This window comes from Lolium rigidum, chromosome 3 (genome assembly GCF_022539505.1).
Source record: "Lolium rigidum isolate FL_2022 chromosome 3, APGP_CSIRO_Lrig_0.1, whole genome shotgun sequence".
NCBI lineage: Eukaryota > Viridiplantae > Streptophyta > Magnoliopsida > Poales > Poaceae > Lolium > Lolium rigidum.
This window is the reverse complement of record NC_061510.1, coordinates 59,478,722-59,493,995: the sequence shown is the minus strand read 5'-3', so window position 1 is coordinate 59,493,995 and position 15,274 is coordinate 59,478,722. Positions and strand designations below refer to the sequence as shown.

Sequence of the window (15,274 nt, the reverse complement as noted above, 5' to 3'; positions counted from 1 at the left end):
CACCAAATATTTTGTGGCAGCAAACCAAACACTTCATGACAAGATTCATGTAGCGCCACATCATCAACTGCGTTTGCGCGAGACGATCAATGGCTTACCAGTAATGACGCGCAATTTACAGCAGTATAAGAAGAACGGGCGAAGACAAAATGTTTGCCATGCTCACTGCTCCTCATCCTCATTTAACAACAGATTCCAACAGCTGTGCTACATCAATCCGTAAGATTGGAGAGAGGACATGCCGTCATTACCTCACCTCCTCAAAACTACTCTAGACTGGTCTCCACATATATGTACAAAGTTAAAATAGAACTGAGTTGATCGCATTGATACAAAAGCCGATTTACATGGTGAAACGCCAGGAGGGGGAGAGATCTGGCTGGAAAAATAATCTACCAAGGGAGCCATCCTGTCAACAGTTCCCTTCTACCTGCAAAATTGCTGTTGTAAAACCGCCTTGAATATTATCGCTGTTTCCGTAAGTTCAGTTTCCCCTGTTCACGCTTCCACGGGCATATGCATCGTGTGGAGGTGTTGGCCTTCTCTTTGCACGGTATAGCTCTCGACTGCCGCTGCTGTGATCACTATGAAATTCAGCAGAACAATCCACGAAACCGTACCGTGAGCTTCCCCAGCTTTGTGTCACTGATAAAAGCCTTGAGCTGAATGTTCAAGCCCAGAGAAGTTCTTCTACAAAGGCAAGCATGATGCCGAGGTTCCCAACATCTTCAGAGTAGATGCTGGGCGACAGCCTCTCAGAAACAGTTGCAAATGCCCTGCATGCATGATCGCTCTCAGTTGTCAGATATTTTGATGCATTTTAGGGAAAAGATTATTTCAAAAACCACTCACATGATTCTGGGGAGCCGCCCATTATTCATTTGAGTAGGCATCTGCGAAGTCTAGAATTCTTCGCTTGATAGTCTGGGGAATTAACAGTTAAGAGAATCAGCATGCCATAAACTCAACTGAAGCAGAACAGATGGAGGTTAACTCGGATGGTACTGAAATCAAATTGCATAATCAACTACCAAAACGCATACTGATAGTAAAAGAACACATTACTCACCTGCAACTCTTCATGAAGCAATACGAACACCTTCTTCATCAATTTATGCCTCTGCAGGACATATGTCCACAATAGGCATTAACAACAAAGAATTGTCAAATCAAAAAAGTTTGAGTGAAAATATCAATATGGAAAAGGCAGTAAGAAAGCATACCGTGCCCGATTCATCATACATGTCTCTTATTCTTTCAACAATGTTATAGAACTGATCCTTATCTCTTTCTTTAGCAGCATCGAAATCCTCCTGAATCTTTAGGAATTCAGACCTGTGTAACAAGTGTGTAAGTTATAGTAGAAAATTACAGATGGCCTACGAAGAAAAATATGGAGTACAGAGGGGAACTTTAGAAGCAAAATTCAGTGTAACACATACTGCGTTTTCTTTAGCTGACTGTTCAAGTAAGAATAGGCCTCATATTTTTCATTGTACTCCTGCACATAATCTTGGTATCTGAAAAAAAGGATATAATGAATTAGGTGGCTGCATGAACAGATAAAACATAAGACTAAAACGATGATAGGTACCAACAGTATCTGTAGGTCTAGCAAAAAAAGTTTGAAGCTAGTGATCTGACTTGGGCTAGCCCCTTAGGGGCTCAACAGACTCATGCCCGGTTCAAAAAGCAATGAGCTGAACACTCATTTTAGGGAGTTACCTTAATGAGCTGCGCAGCCTTTCAGCTCATACCTTGATGAACCGAGCCCTGATAGCTCCTTGATGATCTTAAAATACAACCCATCCCATGACTAACCTACATGTGGTCTAACTCTCGAAGCAACGGTTGTGTCTTGAATCTATTAGTGAACATGACGTTGTTTTACTTCTGTAAGTTTAATTCCTTCCTTATAACATATTTTTATGCTAAGTGCAGTATTGTTACTACTATAGGATTTCAATACACAAAACTCTGCCAGAGATGAGATGACACGGAGAGAGAGGGCACAGAAAATCACATTCTAGTCTAAAATATATGTTACTAGCTGAAAACTGGAGGAAAAATAAGACTGGATCAAATATTTTCACTAGTAGATCAGTGTGAATCTTGGTGCTGAGTGGGCAAATAAAAATACACAGGCATAAATACTTCAAAGGGCATAAAAGCAAATCGAGGATATTGTCGCTTACTGTGAGAAATCTTTTATTGGACCTTTCAGTTCTGGCTCCTCTTTATCATACTTTGAAAGAAATAAATTATCTTCATCAGAAGAACTGTCCCTTCTCTTCCTGCCTATCTCAGGCTCAATTAAAGGGTTATTCCTACTTCTTTGCCCGTTTTCTGCAGGGGAAACTGATTTCCGTGTTCTAGGCTCTATTCCATTCTTGGTACCATTCTGAGGAAGCTTGGTAGTAGGTTTCTTCTTCTTTGGATCTATATGATCGAGCACTCCACCCTGTGAAATTTCTGCTTCCCTTTTGCCTGTTTTTTCTAACAACTTATCTGGATAAAGTATGTTCTCTGAATCCAGATTATCAGTCCTTGGCAATTGCCGACCCTGTGAAACATTTACTCTTTGTTGAGACCTACTATTATCAAAGTCGTATCCTGGTGTCTTCCGTGGCATTCCTTCTTGGTTCATATTTCCGCCAGTACTAAATTCTTGTGGTGATGGTTTCTTCTGATCATGAAAAGCAGATACAGCAACCTTCCTGTTATTCATACTGGGTTGGGAATTATCAACATTAGTCATTTTGCCATCAAGCGACTTAGAAGAACTATTCCTCTCAAAATGCCTCGTTGTCCTCTCGATGTCATTTTCCAAAGAACCCTCACGAAGTTCACCCAACTCGAGTTCAGACTGCTCTCTCTGGAGCACCTTTTTTGCCTGAGGTGATTTGTCAACACTATTTCTTTGCAAAACTGATGGCTCACCATTAGTTTCAATGTATTCAGGAAGAGACATGACTACATCGTGGTTAACATTTCCTCTGACACCTTTGGCTATATTTATGGAATTTGCATCAATATTGACATCCTTTGAACGCTTGTGCATTTTCCCATCAACAAAAGATCCTCCATGCCTACCCCTTTTTCTTGCAGCAGAATCATCAGAGTCGTTAAAATTGATATAGTGGTCATCAACATGTACATAACCTTTCCCTAGGTTACCGTCCATACTATTCGAAGGTTTCTGCATCTGATCTACTTTCTTCTTAGAACTTGCTTTACCAATCTTTTCTTGCGTTCCCTCGGAGTGCATTGTCTGGATGGAAACATTTGGGCTCTGATTTATCTTTTGCACATTTCCAGAAGCCGGAGGTCTTCCTTTCATAGAAGGAATAATATCTTGCAACTGCAGATCAGTATGTGTGTCCAATCCAACATTCCCTGTCTCTTTGCTCAACCTCTCATTGACATGTTTGTCAGGTGGTAAGTTTTGTCTGTGCTCTGATGAAGAACCTATAGCTCCCGAATAAGCAATATCAACCTTGGCCTTTTTGGCACTTTCTGGCTTTGTGGTTGCATTCTCATTATCAGAACCCCTTTTCAAGATGGCTTTGGCACCTTTCTCTGAGGTCCTTGTCGGTACATGGTTTGTTCCATCCTTTGAGGTTGATTTTCTTCTGCTACCATCCTGCTTCGTGAACTGAATGGCTTCTTCAATAGGCAAGTTTTCACTATTAGCTGCTAAGGGGTCATCAAAAATATTATCCCTGTAAGATGTTTTGTTTGCAGGATACTTTCCATCAACTATACTAGGATCTGACCTAGCACTCCCCATGTTTTTGCTTCCTAGAACTTCTGATGGCATGTTTACTTTGCTTGCACCGATATTCTCAGTTGCTGCAGCTGTATATGCCGCCTCATCACTGTCGATATTAAAATTATTCAGATCAATGTGTGATGATGTACTAGTATAATCCAGATTTGTTCCAATGTCGATTTGCTCATCATCACCATCCATTGTTGGCAAATCTCTTGGCGAGGAAGACGACTTCAGTTCATCTGCTACTTTTCTCCCTGATGTATCTGCTTTGTTATCATCGCTTGTGATGTCCACAAAAGCATCAGATCCTTCCTTGCTGCTTGATGAAGCATCACTATCACTGTCGCTGCTGCTCCCACTGCCACTTGCAGCACTTCTGCTTTGACTCCCACTATCACTTCCACTGCCACTACTGTCACTGTCACTGTCACTATCACTTCCACTCTCACTAGAGGTACCTGCTTTGCCATCACTGTCATTGACCTTTTTGTCTCCTGCAGCAGAAACCGGGGAGCCCCCGATTTCAATCTTCTCAAATATATCAGGATCATCAATCTGTAAGCTTGGAGCAGCTTCTTCGATATTCTCATCAATAGTCCTGTTAGATTTATAAATTGGCTGTTGAGGTGCTTGGAGAAGTAGCAAACATGCAGAGAATAACTGAATACAAAACTATGGGGAGAATATCGCGAAGACAATGTCCCAGCTAAACAAGAAAACAATGTATTGAACTTGTAGGAGAAAAGCATCATACCTTCCACTGCCAGAAGCATCATGTTTAGTGATTTCCAGCTCCAGTTCCGGTTTGAGCACATACCTCCCGGGTGCTTGGTAATTTGCAACCTGGACAAACATACATATGTTAAGTGTGCATCTTAATATATTCCTAATATTTCTTACTGAGAAAAGAGGTGGTGCATAATGTGTTAACTCACATTCTTAATGATACTCTCTATTTTCTTTGATGCATTTGGAACTGCCTCTGCAACAGCTTTCTCCAAGGCCTGCATAAGTTACAGAACAGGTCATACACAGAAACATTATGTAATTTCTTGTGGAGTAGCCTCAGTGAGTTAGGTAACTAAATAAATGACAAAATGAAGGCATGTACGATCATGAACTGGAGCATTGTAGTATAGGATCAAGTAAACTACGGGATATGGGTATCCCAATACATCATCATGTACAAAGCTAAAAAAAACAAAGGTAAGGAACAGTCATCAGTAGGTCAGCCATGAACTGAAGTGACACTTGATGCAAGCATCATTGTGCTAAGGGTCGCAAAAAGGAAAAAAAAAATCATACAGAAAACTCGGTCTTATAGAAACTACTGTCACCCATATAAGTTTATATGCCCGAAAGTCTGAAACTTGGTCTTAAATTTTACAAGGGGTACGGAAATATCATGTATAGATTAGCATATAAGCATTCTGTGTCCAAATAATATTTCCCATACCAAGGAATTTACTAAATACTAGCTCATCTTAGAAGCTTCTTGATTCTTTTTTGCATTTGCACATACTACAGAGAGGGGATGGGGACAGAATACCTTTAAGTTCATTCCTTTGGGGTTTTCTGACAGTATAGATATCAAGAGTACTCGCAAATCAGTTGCATTATCATCAACACTTGTAGAAACAGAACTTGCACGGCGATTCAGTCCTTGAGAAATCCTATTTGGTTTTGCTTTATCAACTTTACTACTTTCCTCTTTCTTCGAATCAAAAGGTACTATGACTTCATTATTTGCATCTGACCCAGCAGCAAATGAAGGAATGCTCGATCCACGTTGCTCAGGAGAAGGCGCAGGTGAAGTAGAGATACTTCCTTTCGTAATACTGTTGTTAGACAGCTTTACTTTGGAAATTGATTTGGTTGGGATAACAGCAGCTGGAGTACACCCATGAAAAAGGAAGAGTTAGTTTCGTGCTAATGTAGGCTTTTTTAGTGGTAGACTGGTAGGGCATGTAATACGGAGGAAAAGATTAGACAGGATTAAAACCTTGGTTCTTCTTGAAATGTTCCTTCTTCTGGTTCCAGTTCATCCTCCGCATATTACCTGGAAGAGATAACAGCACTAAGTTATACAATCTTTTACAAACTTTAGACACTATAAAGTCTCTTAAGAACTTCAGGCAGGGACAAAAAAATGAAAACCAGCATTTACATAGCACATAATAAACTGAGCACATTCACACATGTGTACGATGGAAGCATGAATGCAAAATCCTGGTAGAAATAAAGAACTTGTAATTTAATTAAAAAACATATATCTTACAATTTAAAGTACAAACCTTCTACAGCTGCAGCAGTCATTGACTTCGCCTGAATCTTAACAGATGGATTCGTGGGGTCCAGCACAATGGATCTATAATAAACAATTATACAAGGATGCATAAGTAAAAAAAATGAACAGATCTGCAATATCTACAACTGGGATTTAAGAAATCTATACATTAGGATGATGACTAATTGGTCATAAAGAGAATTATGAAGCAGGGAAAAGCAGACAAACTTTCGAGATTTCGAAGCACGCTGAGCCTCCTCTGAGCGCATTTTCACAACATTCTGTGCCGATTCATCCAAAACGCGTGGCACATTCACCTTGCGCCAAATAGATCCATGTTCCGTAAGCAATCCATTTTCACCCTCTCCACTCTGACGTTCTTCATAAACATCACATAGCTCACCAGCGCCAGGTTCGAATGACCATGTGAAATTGATTTCTTTACCACCAACATCGATAATCTATTGCAAGAAAATAACTTTCAGAAGTCAATGCAACAAGTATAATGTACAACAGTAATTCTCATGTTGCACACATTTTGCGTGACATGGGAAATTTCCATTGGGTTGAACTAGTACAGTAACTAAACATAGAAATCATTGCAAAACAATCAATCCCACATATCTGAGACATTCCAACAGGAAACGCACTATGTAGGACTGTGCAACTGCAAATAACATTCAACAGGGAATTTCAGTTGGACTGAACTGCCAGACATAAGAGTTCAGTTTCACTAGACTGACATGACATCTAAGCTAGAAAGGTAAAATTCAAACAGTCTTGATGCTAATAATACCAGCTACTTCCTGATTTACTTTTCTTAAAACCAGCTCACCGCTGTGTTCAATTCATTATAAGGTTTCAAGACTTCAAAAGGTATTGCCCTTCCTAAAATGTGAAGGAGGAGGCATTTTGGATTTTACGGGTTATATTTGAAATGAATGACTATCCATCATTAATGTGATTCTTTAGAGAAAACTATTGTATGGTTGATTTGTTTACATACCTTGTTAATAGTGTTTGGAAGTACAGCACTGAGTTACAGTACCAACCAAAATCTCACTAACAACAAGTCCCAAATGAGAAATGCGCTTGTTACGAATTAAAATTTACAAAAATGGTGTTCAAGTAAATAATGCAAAAAAGGCATTGTGAACTTGGAATCGAAGTCCTAGATGTAAGGTGTGATATGAATTAATTTTGGATCATCATTTGGGAAATCTTTAATCAGTCCTAAACAGCATAAGAAACCAATCACATCTTAAGCTTGCAGCAAAGAATATACAAACTCACGAACCAACTGAACGACGCGAAATAATAAAATTATAGGTACATAATTGTTTTGAAGAAAATTATATGCAGATGTTATGGGGGCATAGTGAAATTTGAGCAACTTTAAATCAGATACTATGCTGCTTAGACTATACAAAAGAATAATGAAAACACACAATGCAGTTCTCCTCATGTATCTAAAGGCTAAAGAATATCAAATTAAGCAGGACCGAAACTGCATGTAAAAAACTTGAGAGCTGGTGCCGAAAGTCATCCCCAAACCTCCGATGAGAATGTTACAGATCTTTTCATCTAATAAATTATATTCTGAGCATAGAAATGCCAGAGGAAACCACACATTGGATTTTGAGCATTTCCAATAACAAGGAAACCACATAATGTCATGATCAACTACCAACAAACAAAACGGACAGCACTGGTAGTATAGTTTACTATGCCCTAAGAAATTAAACTACAACATGAACTGCCACTCAATAATAAGCAGGCAACATTTGAACAAATCTGAAGCATCGGGACCACGTTCTAAAAGGATGGAACAAGCAATGGATGAGACGTCATCTAAGAATTGGAGCAGAAAAAACCCTAAGGCTAGCACCCAACATTATGTGGAAACTGGCAATTCTAAGTTTCTAACATTATATGGAACTGGCAATTCGAAGTTTCAAACTATAACATAAGCATCCGGCAGTAAATTTGAGCAATCTGAATGCAAAGTAGACAATGAAACCAGGATCCTACCCCAATCTCAGCAATGGAAGAGAACACACAAAGAGGTCAAAATAATTGTAATGGCTTAAACATCGAAATCGGTTAGGTTAAAACTTTGGTCCGACTCAAACGGAACAGAACTAAACGACGAGGGGTGAGAGAGAGAGCGCACCCCCTCCGCGGAGTTGAGGTTGGAGTTGTTGAACATGATGCGGGCGCCGCTACCGGCTTCCTCCGCCCGCCGGATCTCGTCGATGAGGTCGGGGGTCAGCTTTATGAGTGCCGCAAAGGCAGGCGGCCCGTTAGACTCTAGGGTGAAGGACTCCTCGCGCACCTCTGCCCGCGCCGCCGGCGACGAGGCGGCGGCGGCGCGACCGCGGGGAGGCGGGGCCGCGCCGCCCTTGGAGGAGGAGGCGCCCCGGCCGCGGCCATGGGGCGCCGGAGGGCGCTTCGTGCCGCTACCGCCGCCGCCGCGCCCGCCGCCACGGCCGCCGAGCTTGTACATCGCCCACGGCGAGCGGCGGCGCCGGCGGGAGGGTTTGTTGTATTGGGGCTCGCTGGCGGAGAGTAGCGAAGACGCCGAAGAGAAGGGCGCAGAAATCGTGTAAATTTTCTTCTTTTTGGTTCGGTTTTTTTTTATTTTGTATTTGCTGTTGTTTGGGTGGGCTCTCCTTTTTCGTTTCGTTTGCAGAATACAGACCCTCCTCGTTCATTAAGAAAGCTACTTTGATGGCATGATTGATATAACTATACTGACTGGGCTAATCGCACGGTCAAATCTACGCGAGGAAAACAATGTCATGTACCCCCCTCACATGAACGAGAGTTTACAGCACTCCGACGCCAAGGTGACACGTGTAAAAGAGAAGTGTAGCAAGTTTTAAAACGAAAATTAAAAAAAGTAACTAAGTAAGTGCAATGTAAAATTCTATTATCGAAAAAACATGTAGTCACATAATTCTTCTACAATATTGGAAACATTGTGCAAGTTATATTTCTGAATTCTCCAAACCTTCATAGCACGCAAATCCGTGGTCATGGATGATCCCACTATACAAGTTGAGTCACAAAAGATGTTTCGTATCCCATACACTATCACATAAATATGTGTTTTTATAGTTATATTTACAAATGGGTTGCGAGAGTTTAGTATGTAAAAATTGTATGCATATTCACATTTCTTCGTAACGAACCAATGTGTTTAATAAAAAAATAATAGAGAATTAGAAATCGTAATTTGAAATGAGAATTGTAATTGAAAGCAAGCACGTTAGTGCATGTGGAATGAATGGTATGGTTCTTTTTTAACAAGAGAGAGGTCTAGAAAGACATATTATATTAAAAACGGGGGGTACATCTTACAAACAGAACCTTGAACTTAAAAGGAAATTAACAAATCATCCTGGAAAATAGCATAAAGGACCTTGAAAGAAAAACATGAAAAGCAATCAGGTCCCCGGTCCTCTCCACCGGAGTTGAGCCTCCACCGCCGACCTCCTTGACTTTGTCGGGGACAAACCACTTGGCAGTGAGAAGGGGGGTTCCGGCGAGAAGCTCTGAAGAAGGCCTCCTCTCCGGAGGTTGTAAAGAGCGTGATCGAGGTGTCTCAAGTGGCCGCCCTTCCGGACGTAGATCGCGGAGGTAGTCAAGGCCACCGCGTGTTGAGCTTGTCGATGCAGTAGATGGTAGTCACACGTGGAAGCAGAAGAAATCTCGCTGCAACGCCTCCTCGGTCGGCAAGAGGGAGCGTCAACGGCTAGCATCCCAACTCCTCGATGTGGTAAAGAACGAAAAAGATGATTTTTGTTTTCATGCTTAAGATGGTACAGTTTCTCCATTCTACTAGATGTCTTCATGTTTTAGTTGCATAGTTTTAGTTAATCTATGTACGTATTAGATGCTACAGAACCATCGTTAATGGTGCTTTTGTTGGCATGATATGGTATATGAGGTAGAGGTATTTTCTTAACCCACTTACATGCCCTTATATTTATACCCACCATTTATTGCACACTCATGTCCCAACCAGAATATCTAGTTTATGATCATGTATTTCTTTATTTGTATCATAGGTTCTTTACTCCACTTTAACAGAGAGTGGGTGGTGAAGGGTGATATGATTTATACTTATAAGCTAAATACATGGCGCACCTACAAACATGTTCTAGATGTGCACACACCCACACAAATTTGCAAAATGGGGTGGTATGGACCATAGATTTCTTTCTGATTAGTTTCTAGTTAAAATAGCCGAGAATATGACACATAGCAGATGCCACATAGATTTATTCCGGGATGTTTCATAAATGTACGGGATACATATGGAAGGTAGGAGGGGTCCGTAAGGGGATGGTCTCTGAGGGGCACCATGTGCCTTGGCCGATGGGCCCCACCATGGTCGTGTGCATAAGGAGGGAGGAGTCCATCCGAACTACGACTCCCCCTTCACCGGTTTGGGAGGGGAGGAGTCCGGATGGAATCCAACTCCCCCCAACTTAGTTTAGGAGAGAGGATTCCACCAGGTGGACTCCTCCCTCCCTAGGCCAGTTGGCCCCCCATATCAGGTGAGGGAGAGGGGAGGGGCGGCACAGCACACAAGTCGTGCGTCGCCGCCCGCCTCCCAAGTGTCGCCGCCTACCGCCACGCCACCCTCCCATTTCCAATGCCACCAGGAGATCTTCATGGAGCTTCTCTTTCCCTTCTTCTTGTTGTTGTTGTTCTTCTTCTCTTCTTCTTATTGAAGTGCATTTGGAGTTCTACCGCCGCCTAGATCCCATCTAGTTTGTGATCGCGGAAGCGTTGCCGGATTTTCATCAACGCATCCCCGCTTCGACAGTGTGCTTGATCGTTCTTTGACATGGTGTCGCCGATTGATACGTCTCAAACGTATCTATAATTTCTTATGTTCCATGCTACTTTTATGATGATACTCACATGTTTTATACACATTATATGTCATTATTATGCATTTTCCGCACTAACCTATTGACGAGATGCCAAAGAGCCGCTTGTTGTTTTCTCGCTATTTTTGGTTTCGTAAATCCTACAAAGGAAATATTCTCGGAATTGGACGAAATCAACGCCTCGTGGTCTTATTTTTCCACGAAGCTTCCGTAAGACCGAAAGGGAAACGAAGTGGGGCGACGAGGCGCCGACACAACAGGGCGGCGCGGCCTCGGCGTGTGGGGCCCTCGTGCCGCCCCTAAACCTACCCTTCCGCCTACTTAAAGCCTTCGTCGCGAAACCCCCGCACCGAGAGCCACGATACGGAAAACCTTCCGCAGACGCCGCCGCCGCCAATCCCATCTCGGGGATTCGGAGATCGCCTCCGGCACCCTTCCGGAGAGGGGAATCATCTCCCGGAGGGCTCTTCATCACCATGATCGCTCTCGGATCGATGTGTGAGTAGTTCACCCCTGGACTATGGGTCCATAGCAGATGGCTAGATGGTTGTCTTCTCCTCATTGTGCTATCATGTTAGATCTTGTGAGCTGCCTATCATGATCAAGATCATCTATTTGTAATGAACATGTTGTGTTTGTTGGGATCCGATGAATATTGAATACTATGTCAAGTTGATTATCAATCTATCATATATGTTGTTTATGTTCTTGCATGCTCTCCGTTGCTAGTAGAGGCTCTGGCCAAGTTGATACTTGTAACTCCAAGAGGGAGTATTTATGCTCGATAGTGGGTTCATGCCTCCATTGAATCTGGGACAAGGATGTAAACTTCTAAGGTTGTGGATGTGCCGTTGCCACTAGGGATAAAACATCGATGCTTTGTCTAAGGATATTTGTGTTGATTACATTACACACCATACTTAATGCAATTGTCTCGTTGTTTGCAACTTAATACCGGAAGGGGTTCAGATGATAACCCGAAGGTGGACTTTTTAGGCATAGATGCATGCTCGGATAGCGGTCTATGTACTTTGTCGTAATGCCCCGATTAAATCTCATAGTACTCATCATGATATATGTATGTGCATTGGTATGCCTTCTTTATTTTTCAATTGCCCAACTCGTAATTTGTTCACCCAACATGTTATTTATCTTATGGGAGAGACACCACTAGTGAACCGTGGACCCCGGTCCATTCTTTACATCCGAAATACAATCTACCGCAATTGTTCTTTACCGTTCTTCGCAAACAAACATCATCTTCCACACTATATATATAATCCTTTGTTTACATGTAGCTCGGTGAGATTGACAACCTCATCGTTACGTTGGGGCAAAGTACTTTGATTGTGTTGTGCAGTGTTCCACGTTGGCGCCGAATCCCTGGTGTTGCGCCGCACTACACTCCGTCACCAACGACCTTCATGTGTTCCTTGACTCCTACTGGTTCGATAAACCTTGGTTTTCTTACTGAGGGAAACTTGCTGATGTACGCATCACACCTTCCACTTGGGGTTCCCAACGGGCGTGTGCTTACGCGTATCAAGCTAAATTTCTCGGCGTCGTTGCCGGGGAGATCAAGACACGCCGCAAGGGGAGTCTCCCACATCCAATCTCTTTACTTTGTTTTTGTCTTGCTTTACTTTACTTTATTTACTGCTTTGTTTGCTCTTTATATCAAAAATACAAAAAAAATTAGTTGCTAGTTTTACTTTATTTACTGTCTTGTTCTCCATATTAAAAACACAAAAAAATTAGTTACTTGCATTTACCTTATTTAGTTTGCTTTATTTACTACTGTTAAAATGGGTACTGTTGAGAATACTAAGTTGTGTGACTTCACTAGCACAAATAATAATGATTTCCTATGCACACCTATTGCTCCACCGTTACTACAGCAGAATTTTTTGAAATTAAACCTGTTTTACTAAATCTTGTTATGAGAGAGCAATTTTCTCGGTGTTAGTTCCGATGATGCCGCTGCCCATCTTAATAATTTTGTTGAACTATGTGAAATGCAAAAGTATAAGGATGTAGATGGTGACATTATAAAATTAAAATTGTTTCCTTTCTCCTTAAGAGGAAGAGCTAAAGATTGGTTGCTATCTTTGCCTAGAAATAGTATTGATTCTTGGACTAAATGTAAAGATGCTTTTATTGGTAGATATTATCCTCCCGCTCAAATTATATCTTTGAGAAGTAGCATAATGAATTTTAAGCAATTAGATAATGAACATGTTGCTCAAGCATGGGAGAGAATGAAATCTTTGGTGAAGAATTGCCCTACCCATGGACTAACTACTTGGATGATCATCCAAACCTTCTATGCAGGATTGAATTTTTCTTCGCGAAACCTATTGGATTCAGCTGCTCGAGGTACCTTTATGTCCATCACTTTGGAGGCGACAACAAAGCTTCTTGATGATATGATGATAAATTACTCGAATGGCACACTGAAAGAGCTCCGCAAGGTAAGAAGGTAAATTCTCGTTCAAGAAACCTCCTCCTTGAGTGATAAGATTGATGCTATTATGTCTATGCTTGTGAATGGTAGATCTAATGTTGATCCTAATAATGTTCCTTTAGCTTCATTGGTTGCCCAAGAAGAATGATGTGAATTTCATTAAAAGTAATAATTTCAACAACAATGCTTATAGGAATAATTCTGGTAACAACTATAGGCCATATCCTTCTGCTAATGGTAATGGTTATGGTAATTATTATGGGAATTCTTACAACAATAATAGAAGTGTACCCCCTGGTCTTGAAGCCATACTTAAAGAATTTATTAGTACACAAACTGCTTTTAACAAATCTGTTGAAGAAAAGCTTGATAAAATTGATATTCTTGCTTCTAAGGTTGATAGACTTGCTGCTGATGTTGATCTTTTAAAATTGAAAGTTATGCCTAATAAGGATAATGATAATAAAATTGTTACTACAGCAAACGCCATCCAAGTTCAAATTAATGAGAATATTAGATTGGTGGCCGAATTGCATGCTAGGTGGGAAAGAGAAGAAAACGAAAAACTTGCTAAAGAGAATAATGTAGCTAAAGTTTGGACTATTACCACCACTAGTAATGATAATGCTTCACATGTTGCTACACCCCCTACTATTAATGGTAAAATAATTGGTGTTAGCAATATTTCTACTCGTAGTGCAAAACGTGCAAAATTGCTCGAAACCGCTAAAACTGCTCGAAACTCGTTTGTGATAAGACTGCTGAAATTTTTCAAAATGTTGGGGACAATGATTCCATTGTTGTAGATCATAATGGTTTAGATTTTGATGATTTTCATATCTCTGAAGTTATAAAGTTCTTACAAAAACTTGTTAAAAGTCCCAATGCTAGTGCTATAAATTTGGCCTTTACAAAACATATTACAAATGCTCTCATAAAAGCTAGAGAGGAGAAACTAAAACTTGAAACTTCTATTCCTAGGAAGTTAGAAGATGGTTGGGAGCCCATCATTAATAAGATGAGGGTAAATGATTTTGATTGTAATGCTTTATGTGATCTTGGTGCAAGTATTTCCGTTATGCCTAAGAAAATCTATGATATGCTTGACTTGCCACCATTGAAAAATTGTTATTTGGATGTTAATCTTGTTGATAATGCTATAAAGAAACCTTTGGGGAAGATTGATAATGTTCAGTATTATGGTTAACAATAATCTTGTCCCCGTTGATTTTGTTGTCTTGGATATTGAATGCAATGCATCTTGTCCCATTATATTGGGGAGACCTTTTTCTTCGAACTTTGGTGCTACCATTGATATGAAGGAAGGTAATATTAAATATAAATTTCCTCTTAAGAAAGGTATGGAACACTTCCCTAGAAAGAGAATGAAGTTACCTTATGATTCTATTATTAGAACAAATTATGGTGCTGATGCTTCGTCTCTTGATAATACTTGATTCACACTTTCTGTGCCTAGCTGAAAGGCGTTAAAGAAAAGCGCTTATGGGAGACAACCCGTTATTTTACTTCTGCACTTTGTTTTATATTTGAGTCTTGGAAGTTGTTACTACTGTAGAAACCTCTTCTTATCTTTATTTTATTGCATTGCCAAGTAAAGTCTTTGATAGTAAAGTCAATACTAGATTTGGATTACTGCGTAGAAACAGATTTTTTGCTGTCACGAAATTGAGCCGCCCCGTCTGTACGTAAGTTTACGTGCGTGATCCTCATATATGTACGCAACTTTCATTAAATTTGGGCATTTTCATCCGAGCAAGTTAAGTGCCCCTTAAAAATTCGTCTTTATGTACTCGTTCTGTTTTGACAGATTCTCGCCTTTATTT

General features: G+C 40.7%; 1 protein-coding gene across 1 annotated transcript; it reads right to left on the bottom strand.

The window, feature by feature from the left end:
• Positions 1 to 114: 114 nt before the first annotated feature.
• Positions 115 to 8,583, bottom strand: LOC124701656 (dentin sialophosphoprotein-like). Its single transcript, XM_047233752.1, has 13 exons — positions 8,236 to 8,583; positions 6,291 to 6,523; positions 6,070 to 6,143; positions 5,778 to 5,834; positions 5,325 to 5,665; positions 4,711 to 4,779; positions 4,530 to 4,618; positions 2,196 to 4,373; positions 1,443 to 1,520; positions 1,224 to 1,335; positions 1,070 to 1,120; positions 853 to 924; positions 115 to 776 (listed from the first exon to the last, which is right to left on the bottom strand). Exons 1-12 carry the CDS (start codon positions 8,566 to 8,568, stop codon positions 874 to 876), a joined length of 3,666 nt encoding a protein of 1,221 aa, XP_047089708.1. The 5' UTR covers positions 8,569 to 8,583; the 3' UTR covers positions 115 to 776; positions 853 to 873.
• Between the last annotated feature and the right edge of the window lie 6,691 nt (positions 8,584 to 15,274).

What these genes read in the sequence shown, in the direction of transcription:
- LOC124701656 (XM_047233752.1), bottom strand. Translation starts at nt 8,568, where the DNA reads ATGTACAAGCTCGGCGGCCGTGGCGGCGGGCGCGGCGGCGGCGGTAGC. An exon ending in TAGAGAGTATCATTAAGAAT is followed by an intron (nt 4,619 to 4,710) that starts GTGAGTTAACAC and finishes ATGTTTGTCCAG; the next exon opens with GTTGCAAATTACCAAGCACC. An exon ending in TGCTTCATGAAGAGTTGCAG is followed by an intron (nt 925 to 1,069) that starts GTGAGTAATGTG and finishes TTAATTCCCCAG; the next exon opens with ACTATCAAGCGAAGAATTCT.